Source organism: Pituophis catenifer, unplaced genomic scaffold (genome assembly GCF_029215685.1).
Source record: "Pituophis catenifer annectens isolate HBS135680 unplaced genomic scaffold, rPitCat1.0.hap2 SCAF_10, whole genome shotgun sequence".
Lineage (NCBI taxonomy): Eukaryota > Metazoa > Chordata > Lepidosauria > Squamata > Colubridae > Pituophis > Pituophis catenifer.
The window spans coordinates 31,112,104-31,132,383 of NW_027256890.1; the positions used below are offsets into that span (position 1 = coordinate 31,112,104).

Sequence of the window (20,280 nt, forward strand, 5' to 3'; positions counted from 1 at the left end):
ACGCTCATCTGGGGGAACCAGAAAGAATTTCAGCCCCAGGTGAAGTTGCCCAGGCGCCTCATTGGTGAGAACAACAGAATATAAACTTAATAAATAATTGTCCTGCTGGTTCTCCTTGACCTCTTCAGGGACGGCATCTCAGAGGCACAGCACCCAGGTGGAGAGGCCCAAGATGCCCCCCCACCCCGTCCTGGAATTTGTTTTCAGCCCTGGAGGGGCAGCCCGGCTGGTCTTCTGAACTGAGGGGTGGGTGTCTTAAGGCCAGTAGTTTGTGAATCTCAACCTTTGTCGCTTAATCAGCGAGCCACAGCTGAGGGAACCGCAGATAAAACGTACCGCAGTGAGTGCCTGGATAGTTCCATGCAGCATATTTGCATGGATACCACAGCCACGTCAGCCCACGCAACAATTAGGGCACCTGAGCTCCTTTTTAGGACATGCCCATCGGTTCTCAGTCTGCCAGCTCCTAAAGAAGTCTTTCCCAGCCTGGGCAACTTTTAGGGGCCTGGACCTCAACTCCCAGAATCCCCTAGCCAGCATATAAACGGGTGGAGATTTCTGGGAGTTGAAGTCCAGGCCCCTAAAAGTTGCCAAGACGGTTGCTCTGCCCCAGGGACACGCGCCCCACGAGATGCAATACCCCAAGAATAAAGGCAGCCCCTTCACTCTCCTAGGCGTTTCCTACGGGGCCCAAGACCGTCCCTCGCCCCTCCAGGGAAGCCCAAAGCCCGGGCATCCCCATCCGAAGAGCCCCCCCCCAAAAGGGCCCGGGGGGGGCAGTGCCGGGCAGCAGCAGTCCCGGGAGGAGCCCAGCCACGCAGCCCGCCGGCCCTTCCCCGCCCGGCTCCCTCTGCCGCCTCGCTGCCCGCTTAGCGTCCTCCCTGCGCGGCCAGGTGGACGAGGCTCCGCCGGGTCTCCCCCTCCCCCTCCCCCCTCCGTCTCCGGGGAGAGCGGCGGGCCAGCCTGGCGCGGCTCCGGAGCGGAGAGAAACCGGGCCCTGCGCTTCCCTTCCCCGGCCGCCTTCGGAGAGCCGCGCTCGGCCTGCCCTGGGCCCGCAGACTCACAGCCGGAGGGGGCCCGGCCGCGCTGCGCCATCGCCGTCGCCATCGCCGCCCCTGCGCCGCTCCCGCTCGCCCCGCCCGCCAGTTTGAATCTCCCGCGCCGCCGGCCCCTCCTCCCTCCCCCCACGGAGCTGGGCGGCCGCGGAGGCTCCTGGGCGCTGTAGTTTTCCCCGCAGGGGGCGTGGCCGGCGGCAGCCCCGCCCCCCTTCGGCCCGCATCCAGAGCCCCGGGCGGGGCCAGGCCGGGGGGTGGGGGGGGCTGTGCCCCCGGGGGGCCTCCAAGTGGCCGACGCAAAGCGCCCCCTTCAAGGGGCGGGGCTTCCCCCCCCCCGAGAATCAGGCCCCGCAGCGCGGAGTGATGGGCTTTGTGTTCCTGCCGGCGGTGCGTGGTGGGCCGGAGGGCTCTGAAGGCGCCCCTTCCACGGGGCTGCTGAGTTGGGGGCGTCCCGGCTGGGCGAGCGGCGCTTAAGCGGGCGAAGGGAGGCAAAGCGGCGGCCCCGATTCCGCTGCCCGGGAGCCCCCTCCCCAGAGCGGCCATCTCGGCGGTAGACTGCCCCGAAGCGGGGAGGCTCTACGGCCCGACCGGGGGGGCGGGGCGGGGGCGGGGCCTCCAGGCCCGGTGGGGGGGGAAGGGCCGCCGCTGCCGCCTGCGGAAGGAGGGGGCGGGGCTTCCGCATGTCGGGGCCGCGGCGGGTGGCTCTGCTGGGGCTCGGGCTGCTCCTGTCCAGGGCGGCGGCCGCGGGACACTGTCCGGCCCGGCTCTGGCCGCCTCCCCGCGCCATGCAGAGCCCCGCGCCCGGCCTGAAGTTCCTGGGGTAGGTGGCGGCGGGAGACGCTCTCGCTCCCCGGGAAGGGAGGGGAGGAAATGCCCGCAAGCCGCCTGCCTGCCTGCCTGCCTTCCTTCCTTCCTTCGGGCTCTGGGATCCGCTCGCCCCTCTTGGCGCCATGCAGGAGCCCCCCGCCCAAGAGCCGAGGCCAAAGGGAGGAAAGCGGTCACGCGGCGGCCTTTTGCCTCCCGCCTCCCAGCCTGCCCCGTGAGCCCAAAGGGCGCTTTGCTTGAGCCGGAGGTTGCGGGGCTGAAGGTGGAAGGAAGGAAGGGAGGGAGGGAGGAGGAAAAGGCCGGGCTCCTCTTGCAAGGGCAGCCCCGGATTCTGAGAAACGGCCGCCGCGCTCCCTCCCCCAGCCAGCCGGGGCCACGTTCTTCGCTCTCCCTTCCTTTCAAGAGGCGGAGGAGGCAGACGGAGGCGGCCCTTTGGAGCGGGAGGCAGGAGGGCAGGGCACCGAATGGGCCAAGCAGTCCAGGCAGGAGGGCGGAAAAGGGGTTTCGGGGTCCAGTCAACCATTTGGGGCCTGGGGCAGCCCCTCTGGGCAGCGGGCAGCAGGGAGTGCTCAATGCCGCTCTTCCTGGGGTGGGGGAGGTGGGTGCAACAGCCGTTCCCTCCTGTCCCCTCCAGGCAGAGAGAAGCGCAGGCCATCGACCAGGAGCTCTTTGAGGACTACAGATTCAGCGTGGACCAGCTGATGGAGCTGGCGGGTCTCAGCTGCGCCACGGCCATTGCCAAGGTAGGGGGAGGGGGCTGCCTCGGGCAGGAGGAATTTCAAGCCAAGGGGAAGTTAGAAACCTTCCGTTGTTGTCTTGAGCAGCTCCGTTTATGGGTAGACTCATGAGGACTAGAATCCTTGCTCTTCATTAGATTAGGACTCTTGACACTCTTTCGCGCTATCCCCTTTGTGTTTGTGAGTCTCCCAGGAAATTTGCTCAGGGCAACCTTTCCCCCCCCAAGGCATACCCAGCCAGCACCTTCGCCGTCAGCCAGCCAGCGGTGCTGATCGTCTGTGGCCCTGGGAACAATGGCGGAGATGGACTAGTTTGTGCCCGTCATCTGAAAATGTTTGTGAGTGATTTGCACCTATCCCTCCTGGTTGTGTTTGTAAGTGCTGCTGCTGGCAGGGAACACTCGCAGTGCCTCTCACCCCCCCCCCCCCCCGGGAGGGGCATCTGAGCCTCAGACTTGCCACCTCTGTCCACGGAGCTTCTCCGGAGAGCCTTTGCAGAATGCTTGGACTGCTGGCTTTCTGCCCGTGGAGGAGGTCTCCTCAAAAGGCACCAAAGAACAAAACGGACCCCACACAAACCAGGAATTCCTTTCCACGGCAACAGATTAACCCACTTGTCTTTGCAGGGCTATGAGCCGACCCTCTACTATCCCAAACGCCCCAACAAGCCACTTTTTGAAGGTTTGAGCACCCAGTGTAAGAAAATGGAGATCCCGTTCCTCCCAGAGTTTCCCTCGGAAGTAAGTCGAAAAGAAAGAAAATTGAGATCTACCCATCTTCACAGTGCCAAGGTTGAGAAACACTGTTGTGCAAGGGTGTGTTAGGGTTAATAGCAACAGCGCTTAAACTTACATTTTAAAGCTCCACGGGGCTTTACGGCCCTCTGGGTCCTCAGGACCTCGGAAGGATGGAAGGCGGAGTCAGCCTTGAACCAGTGAGAATCGTGCTGCTGGCGGTTGGCAGAATTAGCCTGCAATACTGCATTCTAACCACTGTGCCACCACAGCTCCAGGTTAAGGCTGGTTGGGGAGTTGAAATCCACCCATCTTCAAGCGCCAAGGTTGAGAAACACCCCCCCCTCTAAAGAGAGCCCCCGGTTGGGGACGGCTGGACTCAAGCACCTCTTGTAGTTCTCCACCCGCCCCCTTCACACAAGTCTGATTCCCACCGCAGGCTGCCCTCATCGACGAGGTCTACGGCCTGGTGGTGGATGCCATCTTTGGATTCAGCTTCCAGGGCGCCGTGCGGGAACCTTTTGGTACCATCCTGAGCACCTTGGAGAAGGTGACCATCCCTGTGGTCAGCATCGATATTCCTTCCGGTATGTTTGGCCCAGTTGGGCTGAGAGGCCTGGGCTGCTGCATTGTTGGGGGGTTGTATCTCATCCTGCTGCCCTTCTGTGCCCCACCCAAATTTCCCTCCCAGAAATAATTCTGCCGGAGACCAGTTTTGGAGAATTTAAGATCATGGATTAGAATTTGGGCCAGTGCTGAGAAATTTAGTTTTCAACAGATACTAGGTTTATAATTAAAAAAAGATAAAATACATTTTTTCTTCCATTCAATTGTGTCCGATTCTGAGACTGCCTGCAGAAGTCCCTGTAAGTTTCTTGGCAAGGTTTTTCAGAGAGGGATTTGCCATTGCCTCCTTCCTAGGGCTGAGAAGAAATGGCTGGCCCAAGGCAGAATTAGAACTTGGTCTTGGTTTCTAGCCTTGTGCCTTCACAACAGTGAACTGCCCATCAGAGTACAATTAGCCTGAATTTTTCTCATAGCTGCTGTTTATCTCTCCACCCCCCAGCCCCATACTATGAATGGTTAACTATTCAGAGTGGGCATTGGTAAAACCAGCAGGCTTTAAAGCAGGGAACCCCCCCCCAAGTGATCAATATCAACCCCCACTCCCCGTGGGCTATTCATTATTATTCATAGTACAGTTAGTTAAAGTTGTATTTATTATTCCCATGTAATAAATCTTTGGGGATTGGTGAACAATGTGAAGCTTTGTGAAGAGTGGATGAGCTGAAGAGGTTGGAGAAGCCCTGCTTTAGACGAATTTGAAAGCACAAAACGGAATCCTGTACGGACGTCCAGCATCCTTTCTCCCCAGAGGCTCCAGGGCTGCGCAGGGGGGTCCACAAACCTCCCCCCAAAACAAACTGAGGAAACGGAGGGTGGTTTAATTCTTCTGACTCTGTATTGGTGGCCACTCAGTCTCTGAATATTTCATTTTCCCTTTCTATTCTCTTCTGGCTTTGGACTGTTGTTCCAAGGGGGGGGGAGGAGGTTGAGGGGCCCTGCAATTTAACCAAGCCAAAGGGCCACAGCAGTGCTGCCTTGGGATACTCGGGGCCCTTGGCCGGCTACCTCATGGCCTCCTTTCCTCTCATTGCCAGGCTGGGACGTGGAGAAGGGGAATCCTGACGGGCTGCAGCCGGACATGCTGATCTCACTCACAGCCCCTAAGAAGGCGGCCCGCCACTTCCAGGGGCGCTACCATTTCCTGGGGGGCAGGTTTGTGCCCGAGGCCCTGCAGAAGAAGTATGCACTCAACCTGCCACCCTACCCAGAGACAGACTCTGTCCTGCGCCTCACCTAGAGCTGGCCCAGACCCATCTGCCGAGGGGGGAGGGGGGCCTGGGGCTGTAGGGGGCAGTTCTGCAGATCCACCCCTTCCCCCCACCATGAGCAGAGGGGGTCTTGCTCCCAGAGCCAGCGAGAGGCTGGCTTGATTGTCTTTCAGATCCGTGCAAGGGAGCAGCTTTGTTAGTCTCTCGAGGAGGCTTAGTTGACGCTTTATATAAATTTTGCCTTCCTTGAATAAAAATATGCTGGGGAAAAGCTTGTTCCGTCTTTTTTCAAAATCAACTGTCTTTGCTAAGGTGACGGAAAGAAGATACTCCAAGGGTGTGAAGTGGGGGGGAGTGTTTTGGGAGGGGTTGTTGCCCGGGTTCTAGGATAGGAAATTCCACTTCAAGAAATGGGGGACCAACCCTTGGGGTGAGGAGCCTTCTCTCTGGCTACCTTCATCCTGGGGGGCAAACACAGCCAGATAGGCCTGAACAGAGTTTTTGGGAGGAAGGCTTAGCCAAAAGCAGGAACAATCAGAAAAGAGCATCGAATTCTCATCTTTTTGAAAAGAGGACCCAGAACAGGTTCTGTTGAGTGGGAAAGCAACAGAACCTTTTACGTCCTGCTGCTTCAAAGCCCAGAAAAAAAGAGGCTGAGCTCAGCAAGCAGTCATCCGAGACCCCAGGTAGTCTTTGGGGGGTGGGGGCACAGGCAGCTGAGCCATTGTGCACTTTAGGCAGCAGTGAAATCCACTTACCTTCGCTACCGGTTCAGGAACGGGAGCGCACAGGAGCGTGTGCTATGCATGTGCCTCTTCTGCGCATGCACAGATGGTAAAAAAAGGGACGTAATGATGTCCCAGCGGATGGGCAGAGCCTCCTGCCACTGGCGTTACCGGTTCAGTGAACCGGATAGAACCGGGGGAGGGGAGGGATTTCACCGCTGACTATGCCTGGATTGAAAGGTTCAGATAAATGTGGCTGCAAGATTGGGCTGCTGAAGCCTTTCAAGATGTGATGATTTCAAGCCACTTGAACCAAAGAGGAGAAGGAGACCCCAGAGTAGATTGCCTCCCTCCATTCTACATCTTTGTGCCTCCAGAAACGGCCTCCAAGGACTTTGGATGGGAGGAGCTGCTACATCAGAGAGAAAAAGGAAGCAGACTGACCCCTTCAGGCACATCAAGGGGAACATTGCCCCCAATGCGGGCAGACCCTTCAAAGCACCCCTTTGTGGTGGGAAACAGCAGGCCCTTCAGCCCCACTGTGGTAGAAGCAGGTCCCAGCACCCATCTTGGCGAGGGCAGTGAGGTTCCCCACCGCCAGACACCCCGGCTGATGCCTGTTACTGAGAGACGAGAGCCGTGAAAGGGACAGAAGACCACCTGGTTATTTTTACTAGCATTTAACAACATTGTCCCATCTTTCTCTCTTCCACGAGACCCCCTCTGGAGAGGAGGACCACCGCTGGCGTTTCCTTGTGGTTTAGCTTTGGGTGGGAAGGGGGAAAAATCTAAGCAAAGGGCAAACTAAGAGAACACAACAGTTTGGGTTAGTTATACTTCTATGAACTAAGAGGAGGAGCAGCCTAATTTTGAGAACAAAGTGGGGGCAGGAATAAGGGGAGGGGGAGAAACCGTTTCAAAACAGTCATGGGGCCTGGAATCCATGCACAATGCAGCGTCTCAAGCAAGGATGTCCAACCTTGAGACCTGTGGACTTCAACTCCCAGAAATCCCCGCTGCTAGTATAGCTGGCTGAGGAATTCTAGGAGTGGAAGTCCGCAGGTCTTAAAGTGGCCAAGGTTGGTCACCCCGGTCTCAAGCATTTGGTGCAAGGCTGGGCTTGCTGTACTGAACTGAAAGAGTTTTTGTTCCAGTCTTTTAGGGATGGGAGGATACTAGTCTTGGGTCTGAACATGGCTGGCCCCTTGTAAGGTCCTTGCGTGCCAAGAGCAGATCAGAAGCGCCCTGCATGGTGTTAGGAAGCCTGGAAGCCCAACAGTCTTTCGATGGCAGCATTGATGTCTCCTCCGGTGGCAATGAGGGCCTGGAGGTTGGCCTCGCGGTTGATGAAGCCCATGGCGCTCAGCTGCTCCAGCTGTTGCTGGAACCGGACTTCTGGGCTCTGCGCCTGCTGTGAAAAGAAAACCCTCGTGAGCTGCTCAGCAACAGGTGTGGCTGTCAGTCTGCCATCGTTCTCAACCGTTACCCAAGTGGCATCACCTTCCAGCTGTCCAACCTCTGACCTATACTCTACCAAAACTCTGGGGCCGGTAGACTTTAAGTGGGCAGAACCAGGGCATCTCAGGGCCTGGTTCCCATCTCATCTGGGAACACAAAGTCTTTGAAATGGGCTAATTTACAAAATGGGTGCAAAATCCAGAGCCCACAACTCTTGTGGAATTGAATTTTGGCAAAGCTTATAAAACATTTTATGGCATATAAATTATAATAATACTATGGCATAATACAAAATATCATAAAATATTTCCAGAGGGATCAACCGCTGATGTTTGACTCTGCTACACATGGGCTACTTGCAAGGCAGGTCCAGCTCTGAATCGCACCCTGGATTTTTGGGAACTTTTCTGTTCCCAAAAGAAGCTTGGCCATTGTTGAAGCTGATAAGGAAATATCTCTGAAACTATGGCCCAAGAAGGCTTGTCTTGTCTAGTTATTTACGATATTTACAGACCACCAAGTCACTAAGGACGCTGGCAGTTTACAGATAAGAATACAGGTTTAAAGCCCAGATAGTTCTGAAAAACATAAACATTGAACCACACTATAACCAAGCCAAGATGGGGTCGAACCACCTCTGGAAGAGATTTGGGAGCTATCCAAAGAGCCAGTGAAGTGCTGACAAGCAGGAGGCCCCACCTGACCCTCATTCAAAGCTTCAAATGGAAGGAAAGGAACTTCCCGGCCCCTTTCGGGGGGGGGGGGGCGGCTGGGAATGCGAACCCCCAGAGGAGGGAGAGCTCAGCAGTCAGAAGAGGACAAATGCATGTGGATGTGACCTCCATCACCGCCTACCTGAGAGTTGGCACTGGCCAGGAGCTGCACCATGTGCTGCATGAGCTGCTGGGAGGGGTTGCTGTCCCCAGCTGGGGAGGTGCTGGCAGGGGCCAAGCTGCTGGATAGGGGGGGCTCCAGGACTGTAGTTCCTCCGGCGGAAGGTGCGGGGGGCTGAGGGGTCCCCAGAGATCCCAGACTGCAAGGCAAGGACGTGTTTATTTAGTAAAGAAGCAAGGCTTCTCTAGCAGCCACCAGAAAGACAACACTTGGACACTGAACCCTGCAACCAGGCCCACCTCTGCCTCTTCATACCTGGGCATGAGGCCTGGGGCCTCCGTCTGCAGCATCTGGAGCCCCTGCTGGATCTGCAACAAAGCTTGCATGGCACGAGGGTTTGTCAGGACCGAGAGCGAGTCAGGGTTCTGCATCTGGGGGCGCAACAAAGCCATAAATTAACCATCAGTGTTTCCAAAGCTGCCAAGGGGTAGAGGCTAGCTCTCGGACCCAGAGCTGCAACGGGGGATGGGGGGGGGAGAGGAGCTGGGCTAAAAGAGAGGACTACGATTCTGGCCTTTACTTCAGACTTCAATCTGCAGCCCCTGCCAGCTTTCACCCCAGGCGCACCTGCTGTAGGAAGGCGGGCAGCTGAAGGCGCAGCTGTTCCTGAAGGGAAGGGTTGCCAGCAAAGACCGGAGCGTTGACCATCATCTGCAAGGAAACAGGGCAGCCAGGCTTAGTGGGCGGAGTCCAAGCCCTTCCCTGACTTGGCAATGGTGGTGAATATCTGTAGCTGTGGCGTAGGATGAAGGTGAAGGGTTCATCCTCCGAGCTTGTGGATTGGTTTCCGAACGTTTGGTTGGTTGTAGGTCAATGTGTCCTTAATCTCTACCCACCCCGACACCAAACAGCACCAGTTTGATTGGAGCAACACCAAAATCATTGGCCACGCTACCACCCGCCACCCTCGTGAGTTCATCGAAGCCTGGCCCTCCACAAGCAATCCCATCAACAGACACACTGACCTACAACCAGCCTACAAACCCTTCAGAATCCAAATCAACCAGAGAGGTGCCAACCCTCAACCAACCCATGCAAGCCCCCTGCACCAGTTCACCTCCCAAAGACCCCATCACAAGACCCTCACTCATGACCCCCACCTGTCTCATCACAAGACCCTCATCGGAAGCCCTTATAAACAGAAGAACACTGACACGGTCATCCCACCACCTCCGCTGAAGACGTTATCTAGTCTGGTAACGAAACGTTGGGAAACCAACCTCTCAGCTTCCCTAGCTACCCTCCCAAAAACACAGTACCACTGGAGACCACGGCATGTGTGGCAACTTCACATTCCACAGCTAATAATCTAGTCTAATAATCTATTATGACAGGGAGTCCTCATTTAGCAACCACAAGTGGGACCAGACACTTGGTCTTTAAGTGAAGCTGAATGAAAGTGCAACTCTGACTTCCGGCTTCCTTTGCCTTATAGGCCTTCGAAGGTTGTAAATGTGAGGATTGGCCACAAAATTACTTTTTCATCACGACTGTAACTGTGAACAGTCACTAAACGGGGACTACCTTAAGGAAACCACAGTGCGAAGCTGCACTGCAAATATAATGCAAGGGAGGGACAACTGTGGTGCAGAATCAGAGCATCTCTCTAACTCTGAACGGTGGTCTAGCAAAGGAGACCTCTGGGTCTCTCACCCCACCCCCAGCCAGGTGTGAAAAGAGCTACACTCACCTGAGCGGCAACCTCTGGGTTCTGGGCAAGTGTCTGCAACATCGTGCGCATGTAAGGAGCCGAAATCACGCTCTGCATCAGCTGAGGATTCTCGGAGACCTGCTGGAGGAGCCCCTGCATCTCGGGGCTGCTGAACATTCCTGCAGGGTTGGGAGAGGAGGGGGCGAAAGGGACTTTCATCTATAGGGAACCACGCCGTAGCAAGAATCCCCCCCCAAAGCCCCTCTTACTTAAAAAAAAGGGAAGAATACAAGCCACTTGAGGGGAAAGAGATGGAAGTGGACGTTTACGTCATGCCCATCTGAGAAATACACAGGAGATGCAGAAGGAAATGCCACCGGTGTTACTGTCTTTTACAGGATGGTTATCAGCCCCACTCGAATAAAGGGCAGAGTCAGAACCCCACAATCCCAGGCAGAGAAAGAATACTGAAAGTGGGGCAGGATTGAGGCAGCCTTAGGGGCTGGGTGCTGTGGCTGAGTGTTTCTCTAGAAATAGGGGCATGTCAGGGATTTCACTAGTTTTCATGTTCATGCAGCCCCTCCTCCCCCCCAGCTAAATAGCCAGGAGCTATTTGTATTTGTAGGGTACAAAATACTTCAGTTCCCAGCAGCCACAGCCAGAGTTGGTTCGGCAGCTGGTTCTCCCTTCCGCCTGCCCATAAATGCTGCCTTGCCCAAACTGCCCTGGGTTGCATGAGAAACAGACTTTTCCCTTGAAAATCCAGGGTTTCTACTTAATTGGTATTCCAGACAGAACACGTGAAAAGCGTCAACTCACCTTTCTTAAAACAAGAGAGACCCTCAGCGCAAGGGCTGATATAACACAAGGGCCCCTCTCTGAGTGAAAGCTGATGGCACTGAGCCAGAAAAGTTGGCGAGGCTGGCAAAGCAGTGAAGGCCGTACCTGATCCCAAAGCACCTGCATTGATGCCCAGAGGGTTGGAGATGGTGGGTGTGCTCCGGCTTGGGACCGGCTCAGGGCTCCCTTCGTTCTCCGGCTCCTGGCCCTGAGAAGCAGGAACAGGATTCCAAGGGTTGGGCAACGGCTCTCGGTTCTCCATCCGCAGAGGCTGTGCGTTTGGGGCGTCTGAACTCCCAGAGAGCGCAGAGAAGGGATTGTTGCCAAACTAGAAAGAGAAGCCAGTGGCAAAGGACCTGCGCATCCCCACCTGGGGCTGCCTTGTCACAGGGGTGGTGGGAGGGCAGCAGGGCTGCAGATCCATTAACATCAGGTAAAACGGCTAAGCTGACCTGGGCCCTCTCTTGGATCCCCAGCAGCACCACAGAGGAAAGCCCTTGAGGAGCTTGGCTACTCACGCACTTGTAATCGTGAAGGCCATTCTGCGTTCTGCTACATCAAACTGGGTCTTCATTACAACCCATATTTGAGCCAACAAGGTTCTCTTAGAAAGGCCCCAAGATTTTCACCCACCTGGGCTGCTAAGGGTACACGAATATACGATTCTCCCCAAGGAACAGCAGGGTGTCACTTTAGAAGACGCCCAAGTCATGAGTCCCTACTGGTCATGATTAAGACGCCACTGTTCTAATTAGCAGCTGAGAACAGCAGAGCCATGCACACCTGTTCCCTGGCAGCGCTGAACATCGGTTCCTGGATGTCCGTGTACATGCGCCGCAAAGCATTGTACCCTCCGGGAACACTCTCCAAGTTGCTCAGGGCTCGGTCCTGGTTGCGCATCATCTCTTGCATCATGGCTGGGTTGCGCGCCAACTCCATGGTCTGAGGAGAGAGACAGAAGACTCTAAGCCAAGTGGGGGGAGGGGGCAGACACCTTGCTTGGCACCGCCTTTTTTGTGGCATGAGACCCCGCCGCAGTAGTGTCACCTTGTAAGGGGGGTGGGCAGCATAAAAATTAAATTAATAAATTAATTAAAGACAGCCTACACTCTTTTCCTAACAGTCTGCAAGAAGCAAGGATTGACCATCATTGAACCAACTTCTGGAGTTGGTAGCAGAGCAACTGAAAAATGAGCAAGCAAGGCAGAACCTCCCCTCTGTGATAGTGCAAGACGACCAGGCCAGACCCCGGTCAGAAGCCAGGGTCCAAGCAGACAGGATAGGAGGGTGGATAAAAAACAATGATTTTTTTAAAAAAATCAAAAAAACCAGATTTTTTTTTATTTAAATCGGATTTATTTGATTTAAATTGGATTTTTTTGATTTTTATCAAATTTATTTTAATAAAAAACTTTTGGGGTAAAAATCTATTGTAAGATAGTTTTCTAAGATACATAAATAATTTAGTTTATTCAGCATGAAATGGAGCTTAGTTATGTAGCATGAGGCTGTATATTCTGCAACACTGGGACTATCGGTGAGTCAACAGTGGGTCAAAGGAATAGCAGAGATGACAGTTGCTCTTTAAAAATTATGATTTAAATCGAGTTGATTTAAATCAAGCCTTTTTACTAGTGATTTAAATCATGATTTAAATTGTGATTCAAATCAACTCGATTTAAATCAAATCCACCCTGCAGGATAGGGTACAAAATACTGTTTGGAAAAACAATTGTACCCGTTGCTCTTCTTCTGGAAATAGGCTGGGCTGAAAAATGGCTGGTCAGGTCTTAAACCATGATTCATTAACACACACCTTAGCTGGTCTGCATCAGGACTTAAATCTTGGGCTGCCCAGCACTAGCACAAAATTTTGTCCACCAAGGGAGGGGGATGAAGAGGAAGCAGGGCCTGGTTTCCACTATGCAGAGGACAGCCAGACCAAGAAAGAAGAACGATGAACATGGCTGAAGCCTACAGGGGACAGTTCCCTCACCCAGCTTAGGCCATTCATCACATTCCCCAAAGCACAGAAGCCCACCCAGGAGAGTGAGGCCATGAAAAGCTTCCACACAAAAGCTCTGCTCGGAGACGCAAAGCCATGTTTGGCTAGACATTCCACACAACCAATTTCTCCAACTCCACCTGGCAGGCGTCATCCAAGAGACAAACGTATCAGGGATATTCAACAAAACCAGCATGGCCAGTCTGAGCCAGCACCCAGTCTGTCCCACATCAGCCAGCCAATCAAATTTCACGTGCTCAGAAGCTTCCAATGAGGTTCTCAGGAGTTTCCAGCCCAAAGATGGGACTCAGCATCACCCAGACTTTTCCAGGGAATGAAATTCCCCACCACCGACGGGAGCCTTGCATGGGGACCGATCTGAATCACCAGAGCATCTGCAGCACAGGCCTTCCAACCATGCAGGCTGCCAAAGTGTGAGCTTGAGGGTCTGCTGCCCTTCTCTCCCCAGGGTTCCTCAGCCACCAAGACGTGGATCAGCACAAAGTCCTTTTCACTGTGCAAGCTCTCCTGAAAATGTTCCCTCCTTTCTCTCTGCTTCAGGTATCCCTCAAAGATGCTTCAGCTACCAGGAGAAAGCAGGGAGCAGAGATCATGTGACCACCCGAGTGCAGAGCAGAGATGATCCCATATTGGTTGGGAACTGATAACGTTGTAGCTGAAGGACGCTTACAGGCCATGCTCCTCACACCTGCCTTGGTCTTACCTGTAAAGGCAGCCAATCCCACAAGTCAAAGGAGAATGGAGAAGGTGCCCACCTGGCGCATCAACTCGGGGTTGTTCAGCATGTGGGTGATTTCTGGGTTCCGTTCCATCAGCTGCTGCATCTGGGGGTTGGCTGTGATCATTCGCCTCATGAAGTCTGGGTTGGACATCATGCTCTGGACCAAGGGGTTCTCCATGATCTGGGACAGCATCTCTGGACTGGACATCAGCTGCCGCTGCATCTGCTGTTGAAGCTCCATGAAGTTTGCTGAGCCCATCCCCAGGTGGCCAAGCCCAGCAATACCACCAAAGCCGGCTGGGAGAGGACAAGCAGAAAAGGAAGAGCAGCTCAGACAACCTCCAAGGAAGGAAGCAGGTGTCAAAATCTTCGGCTTGGTGCGTTGCCGGCATCCAGCCATCAAAATTTAGGGGGTGAGGGCAAGGGTGACAAATGGGCAATAAACATGTATGTGGGTGTGATGGGGAAATGGAGGGGGGAATAACATGTTGACGAAGACCAGAGAGACATGGAACTAATTTGTGCCAACATTGAAGGCCACGCACCCTGAGAGTGTAATGTAGATTGCCTCAAACTTCTCACCTATGCAGTTCTTTACTTTTAGTAAAAGAGCTATCAATTCACCCAAATGGAGTCGAGTCTTTCTTTCCTAAGGGATCAAACTATAGCAGGTCTGACAGCAGGCTTGGGGCTGACTACCCAGATCTGGTCTGGAACAGAGCTTAAGAAGAAGCAGGAAAACTGTCTTTCAAATTTTGGCTGTCTATCATTCCTGTTTATAGGTACTTGAAAGCCAGTCCCTCATCATTTTTTTGTCGTCTCTGGATGGAAGACCCTGCTGCAGGGCCTGAGACACTGGCAACTCAGACCCCCCACCCAAGAAGTAACAGCTTCTGTTACTTTGTAACAGCTCTGCCAGTCAAGAGATCTCTTACTCACACAGGATGGAGGTGGCGCCGCTGGGCGTTCCTTCCCCAGCTGACCCTGGCGTGCCTCCCAAAGCGCTGCTCCTCCAGCTGCTGTTTCCCACATCTGAAAGGCCACTGCTGGAAGTGGATGGCTGGGAGGGGGCCGCAGGGGATGCAGGAGCTGCGGAGGGGGTCAGAACTACCCCCGTGGCAGGCAAAGCAGTGGCAGAGGGGACAGGAGGGGAAGCCGTCGTCACCCCGGGAGGTTCTTGCACCCTACAAATCAAGCAAGACATGAGAATCGCCATTGGGGAGGCAACACTGCCTGAAGGAGAGCAGGTCCAAAATGGGGGCGGGGCATAAAATATTCCCACCGAGGAATCCATTCAGGGGAGTTAAGGGTCAAACTCTTGGTGTCTTTGCTGCTCTCTGAGCTTGGTTGTTTTCTTGCAGATGTTTCATTGCCCAAACTAGGTAACATCATCTTAGCTTTGTATTTATCATTTCCCAAGGGAAAGCAATGGATGGAAACTAACCAAGGAGAGAAGCAACCTGGAGGAACTAAGGAGGAATTTCCTGACAGGCAAAACAATTAATCAATGGAACAGCTTGACTCCCACAGTTGTGGCTGCTCCATCATGGGAGGCTTTTAAGGGCAGCCACTTGTCTGGGTCTCCTGCTTGAGTAGAGGGTTGGGCTAGGAGGCCTCCCAGCTCCCTTCCAGCTCTGTTGTTCTCTTATTCTTCTGAACCGGTGATTGGCAATAAAGAAATCTATTCCGGCCATTCTGGGAGCTGTTCTGGCTGCTTGTGCCCAGCAGGCAGGGATGGCGGCCACGGCTGTGGCTCAGCTCAGATTGGCCCTCCCTGCAAAGGAGCGTCAACCCTTTTAATGCACCCATTAAAGGCCGCATCCTCTGCCCGAGTTCAAAGCCCCTAAATGCAAGCCCCCCTCCCCCCTCCCCCCCCCGTGTGGCAGCCGAACACGCGGCCCGATTCGCACAGAGGAAGCCGGGTCTCCCGCTCCCCCGGCCCCCCCTCCGCTCAGCCGTGCGAGGGGGTCCCAAGGAAGGCCCCTCCCCCTCCTCTCACTTCTGGGGGGTCTTGATGACCAGGTGCACCGTCAGCCCGTCCTTCACGCCGTGCTGGAGCAGCGAGTCGGCGTCCTTCAGGATCTTCCCCGCGAAGATCAGCACCAGCTGCTCCTGCTTGGCCTTGAACCGCCGCGAGATCTCCTCCTTGAACTGGGGGGGGGAGAGAGAGAGGGGCCGGGGTCAGGCAGGCCGCGGAGACCCCCCTCCCCCCCCCCACCCCCCAGCAGCCCCGCCCGGCCGGACCTCCCTGACGGAGATGCGCTCGCCGGTCAGGATCTCCTCCTTGTCCTTCGGCGTCTTCACCGTCACGCGGATCAGGGCGCCCGTGGTCGTCGTCGCCGCCGCCGCAGGCTCGCCTTCGCCCCCGCCGCCCGGCTGCGAGGAGGACGAGGCGCCGCTGCCTCCGCCGCCGCCTCCGCTGCTCAGCTCCGCCATCTTGGCCGCGGGCGAGCGAGAGGGACCGCAGAGAGGCGCCGGCAGGGTACTTCCGGCGGTCTGGCCGCGGCACCGGAACTCTCGGAGGGCCGCCGGCAGAGTTCAGAGTTCATGGGAGGGATTATTCCGGGAAGCTCGGAGCGCCGCCATAGGAAAGCGGACAGAGCGGCGCTGAGGAAAGGCAGGCGTCCCCGGAAGAGGAAGAGCCGGGGACTACGACTCCCAGCGTGCCCCGAGGGTGCGGGCCTGGTCAGCTGAGAGAGCCGGGCGCTGGAGTGCTCCCCGTCTCCCACCTGAGCGCGGAGAGGCGGCCATGCTGCGCCCCAAGGCCTTGACGCAGGTGCTGAGCCAGGCCAACACGGGAGGCGTCCAGAGCACCCTGTGAGTCCCGCTGCCTCCCCCGGGCCTTCAAGCCGCGCTTGGAAGGGGCTCCTTCGCCGCCCGGCAGTTGCGCTGCGCCGGTGCGCGTGGAGGGAGCCGAAATACAAGGCCGGCCGCTGCTGCTGCTGCTGCTGCTTCGGCCGAGGAGGAGTTTTGCTCTTCGGAAAGGTTTTTAGAATGCTATGCGGGCAGTCCTCGACTTACGACCACAACGAAGCCCAGCATTTCCCTGGCTAAGTGGGACATTCGTTAAGCGAGTTTCGCCCCATTTTACGACCTTTCTTGCCACAGTTGTTAAGTAAACCTTCCTTCTTCATTGAGTTGAAGGTCGCCAAAGGTGATCAAATGACCCTGGGGCTCTGCAACCGTCGTCAATAAGAGTCAGTTGCAAGTGTCTGAATTTTGATCAGGTGACCATGGAGGTACTACAATGGTCATAAGTGTGAAGAACGGTCATAAGTCACTTTTTTCACCGCCATTGTAACTTCGAATGGTCACTAAATGAACTGTTGTAAGTCGAGGACTACCTGTAACTCTGGAAGAGATTTCATAATTGGCATTTTTTTTTTTCCTCTGGATCATCGTTTCTCAATCTTGGCAACTTGTGTGGACTTCAACTCCCGGAATCCCCACTGATGTATAACCCTCTTGCAGTGCACGCTGGGTTAAAGTTACACAGCACTGAATGGCATTTCTATAGCAGCATATATGTAAACTGTAAATTGCCGGAAAGATAGGCAGTGACTGCAGAGGGAAGAGAGTTGTTTCATCTTCTTAATGTTCTGAAGTTACCCGATGACTGGTCTATTCGGGACCATGGTCTGTTTTAGCAAGATAGTTCTTTATCGTCAAATGGTTATCGGACTGCAGCAGTTTCATCTCAAAGGGCTTTTGGGAAAGTCTTCCAAGACCAGCCTAATCCATTTGTTTTGGCATTCTTTTCTCCTCCAGGCTTCTGAACAACGAGGGTTCTCTTCTCGCTTATTCTGGTTATGGAGACACGGATGCCAGAGTCACAGCTGCCATAGCCAGCAATATATGGGTGGCCTATGACAAGAATGGGCACCAAGCATTCAACGAGGACAATTTGAAGTTCATTCTGATGGACTGCATGGTATGCGCACTAAGATTTGATTTTCCCTCTGGCCTGCTTGGACACTCTTCTTCTCAGAAGCCTTTGCAACAGGGCTGAGCAACTGTGGCCCCTTAACAATCTGTGGACTTCCCAGAATTCTAGAAGTGGAAGTCCACAGGTCATCTATAGTTGCCCACTGCTCTGGAAGGCTGGAGAGTGATCAGGGCTGTTTCACTCCAGTATCCAGATCTGAAATGCAGCGGAATTATGGGAAGGGATCCCGTAATCTGCTTCCTGCAGAGTTCTCTCAAGTTGCAGCATGACCACATTTTCTATAACCTTCCTTATAAAAGAAACATTGAAGACAAAGTGAAAGATTGCTGTGGGGCCAGAGTGGAGGGGTGCTGGGGGCTAAGCCAAGAGATCCCCATTTGGGAATCGCCTCTCCTAGCCTCCCTTTCTTTTCTTTTCCAAAATCCAGGAGGGCCGTGTGGCAATCACCAGAGTTGCTAACCTGCTGTTGTGCATGTATGCAAAGGAGACAGTGGGCTTTGGCATGTTGAAAGCAAAGGTAAGGGGGAAGAAAAATAGAAAAGACAGGAAAAAATATATAAAGCATGAGCTGAGGTGGCACAGTGGTTAGAGTGCATTACTGCAGGCTAATTCTGCTGCCTACCGGCAGCAGAAGTAACCGCCTGCAATTTGGCAGTTCAAATCTCACCAGGCTCAAGGTTGACTCAGCCTTCCATCCTTCCAAGGTGGGTAAAATGAGGGCCCAAATTGTTGGGGGCAAGAGGCTGACTCTGTAAGCTGCTTAGAGAGGGATGTAAAGCGGTATATAAGTCTAGGTGCTATTGCTATAATGTTAGTGCTATAAAGAAATGGATTCTGATATTATTCACTGCAATTATAAGTACAAAGAAAGTTATATCATGTTGCTCTTCTTTCTATAATCTAATCATAATTGTAGATCACAGATTCATTTTGTTCATTTCTACACAAAAAGTCCATAAGAGGCTTCCTGTCCAATAAATTAGACCTATATCCTATTCCTGCATGTAGAATTGGACTTCAAAGAGTCTTTGGAATAATATTTTCAGTAATATTTCATGACATGCTTATACATGGTTATCTTAAGTACTGGATTATGAATTTAATCCTGTTTCCTGGATTCTCATGATACAGTTGTCAAAAATCATGCTGCACTGCCATGGCCTCCACCATATTAGACTAAAATATGGTTAGCAAATTCCCTGCAGGAAACTTTAGAAGAGGTGTTCTCTCTTTCCTCCCAGCAGCAAGAGAGCCTCTTACAAGACGGCCCCTATAGCAGAGATCTGTACTGTGGCCACTCTGGCAGCTGAGTTGAGGCCAGGCCTGGCTGCAGGGCTTTCTTGACAGACCCAACGTTTCCCCTTCTCTCTGCAGGCTCAAGCCTTGGTGCAGTACCTTGAAGAACCCCTGACCCAGGTGGCTGCTTCCTGACGGAACCTGACTGGCCTTTGAGTCTGGGAGTCCTGCCTCTCGCCAGACTGTGAAGGGCGCTGAGCACCGTGGGCTTCTTTCAGACACAAGAGGGATACAGGGAAGAGAATAAAGGAAGTTCTTAGCAGCTTTTCTCTGCCTGGTGGATGGGTGAAAGTGGCTGGAAAGATCTCAAGGGCGGCCCTGCTGTCCGAAGGGAGAATGGGGTGGTTAGAAGTAACTGGAGCCATGGTTCCAGAAAGGAGAAAGTGGAGCCTAGCATGGCAGAAGAGAATAACATACACAGGGTGTTTTTACCAAGCGCATTGCCCTGGGAGCATAGGTAGTCCTTGGCTTAGAACTATTCATTCAGCGACTATTACAACATTGCTGAAAAGGAGGCAGGATCTTTGCAGGATCCTCACGTGGGGGTAACGTGATCACCATTTGCCACCTTCCCAGCCGGCTTCTGACATGCAAAGTCAATGGGTAAAGATGGACTCCCTTAACAACCGCATGAGCTCCTGTCGGTTAAGAAATACGAAATGCAAATAAACAATTCACTTAAGAACTGCAGAGCTTTGCTTAACAGTCCTGACAAAAAGTCATTAAACTCAGGCATGACTTGCTTAACAACCACCTTAGCAATGGGAATTCTGGTCCCGATTATGGTCATAAGTCAAGGACTACATATGGGGGGGAGGGCGGAGGGCAGGAGCTCCTCTTTCGCTGGGGTTCCTAAGTTGGAAGGCAGTACTGAAGGCCCCCACTTGGTGTCGCCCAAGACTCGGGAACAGAATGCCACCCCTGGCTTGTTTGATTTCAGACCTGCCCAGCCTCGTCTCGGCTGATGCTGAGCATCCTCGGGTCAAGTGACCCTTTTCCAAGAGGGGCTGATGCTGTGCCTTGGGAAAGACCAGAAGGGAGTCGTCAAATGGGGGAGGGGGGGAGGAGGCTGTTGGCCTTCCCCAAAGTTGTACTTGCAGATTGGACCACTTCCCTCAACAGACCCGAGCTGAGATCCCTTGAAGGAGGAGGTAAATTCGCCCATCTTGGTAGCCCTGCAGACCTCCTGAATGGCCCCTCCCCGGGTAGGGTGTTGGGTTGGCTTCTGTCTGTTGCAGGGAGAGGCCCAGGTGGGAGGGAGTTTGGAGCATGGAGTGCCAAGACTTTGGGTGGGGAGCTGCACCTGCCACGCCTTCCTCCTCTTGGGTCTATTGTGCCAGTCTTCAGGGGTGAGGCAGCCCTGAGTCACCTCATTGGGGCCCGTCCTATCACTCGGAAGCCTCGTCTGCCAATTCTCGAAGCTGGGAAAGACTTCTGGGCATGCAAAAGGTCTCTGCTGGAGCTTCTGACTGACCCAAGAAATTGGAAGAGCTTTCCAGGTGTCTCCTGTTCTACCCAGAAACAAAAAGCAAAGCAG

At 54.1% G+C, this 20,280-nt stretch overlaps 3 protein-coding genes across 7 annotated transcripts; 2 read left to right on the top strand and 1 right to left on the bottom strand.

Annotated features, from left to right (window-relative positions):
- The first annotated feature begins 1,325 nt into the window (after nt 1-1,325).
- NAXE (NAD(P)HX epimerase) lies at nt 1,326-5,457 on the top strand. 4 transcript variants are annotated; one of them, XM_070950654.1, is made up of 6 exons: nt 1,326-1,442; nt 2,515-2,623; nt 2,845-2,955; nt 3,244-3,408; nt 3,791-3,938; nt 5,013-5,457. In XM_070950654.1, exons 2-6 carry the CDS (start codon nt 2,582-2,584, stop codon nt 5,213-5,215), a joined length of 669 nt encoding a protein of 222 aa, XP_070806755.1. In that variant the 5' UTR covers nt 1,326-1,442; nt 2,515-2,581; the 3' UTR covers nt 5,216-5,457. The 4 variants fall into 4 exon arrangements, with proteins under 4 accessions (XP_070806755.1, XP_070806753.1, XP_070806754.1 ...); XM_070950652.1 differs by lacking the exon at nt 1,326-1,442 and adding an exon at nt 1,725-1,875; XM_070950653.1 differs by lacking the exon at nt 1,326-1,442 and adding an exon at nt 1,725-1,875 and having other exon boundaries at nt 3,244-3,357.
- A 1,096-nt stretch (nt 5,458-6,553) lies between these two features.
- On the bottom strand, nt 6,554-15,937 carry UBQLN4 (ubiquilin 4). Of its 2 annotated transcripts, none has more exons than XM_070950651.1 (11): nt 15,746-15,937; nt 15,501-15,652; nt 14,441-14,685; nt 13,536-13,798; nt 11,538-11,696; nt 10,860-11,082; nt 9,954-10,093; nt 8,831-8,914; nt 8,519-8,634; nt 8,225-8,402; nt 6,554-7,319 (listed from the first exon to the last, which is right to left on the bottom strand). In XM_070950651.1, the coding sequence occupies exons 1-11, from the start codon at nt 15,935-15,937 to the stop codon at nt 7,167-7,169; spliced, it is 1,905 nt and encodes a 634-aa protein (XP_070806752.1). In that variant the 3' UTR covers nt 6,554-7,166. The 2 variants fall into 2 exon arrangements, with proteins under 2 accessions (XP_070806752.1, XP_070806751.1); XM_070950650.1 differs by having other exon boundaries at nt 6,554-7,322.
- Nucleotides 15,938-16,066: 129 nt separating this feature from the next.
- LAMTOR2 (late endosomal/lysosomal adaptor, MAPK and MTOR activator 2) lies at nt 16,067-19,005 on the top strand. Its single transcript, XM_070950495.1, has 4 exons — nt 16,067-16,318; nt 17,270-17,432; nt 17,875-17,964; nt 18,822-19,005. The coding sequence occupies exons 1-4, from the start codon at nt 16,251-16,253 to the stop codon at nt 18,876-18,878; spliced, it is 378 nt and encodes a 125-aa protein (XP_070806596.1). The 5' UTR covers nt 16,067-16,250; the 3' UTR covers nt 18,879-19,005.
- The last annotated feature ends 1,275 nt before the right edge of the window (nt 19,006-20,280 follow it).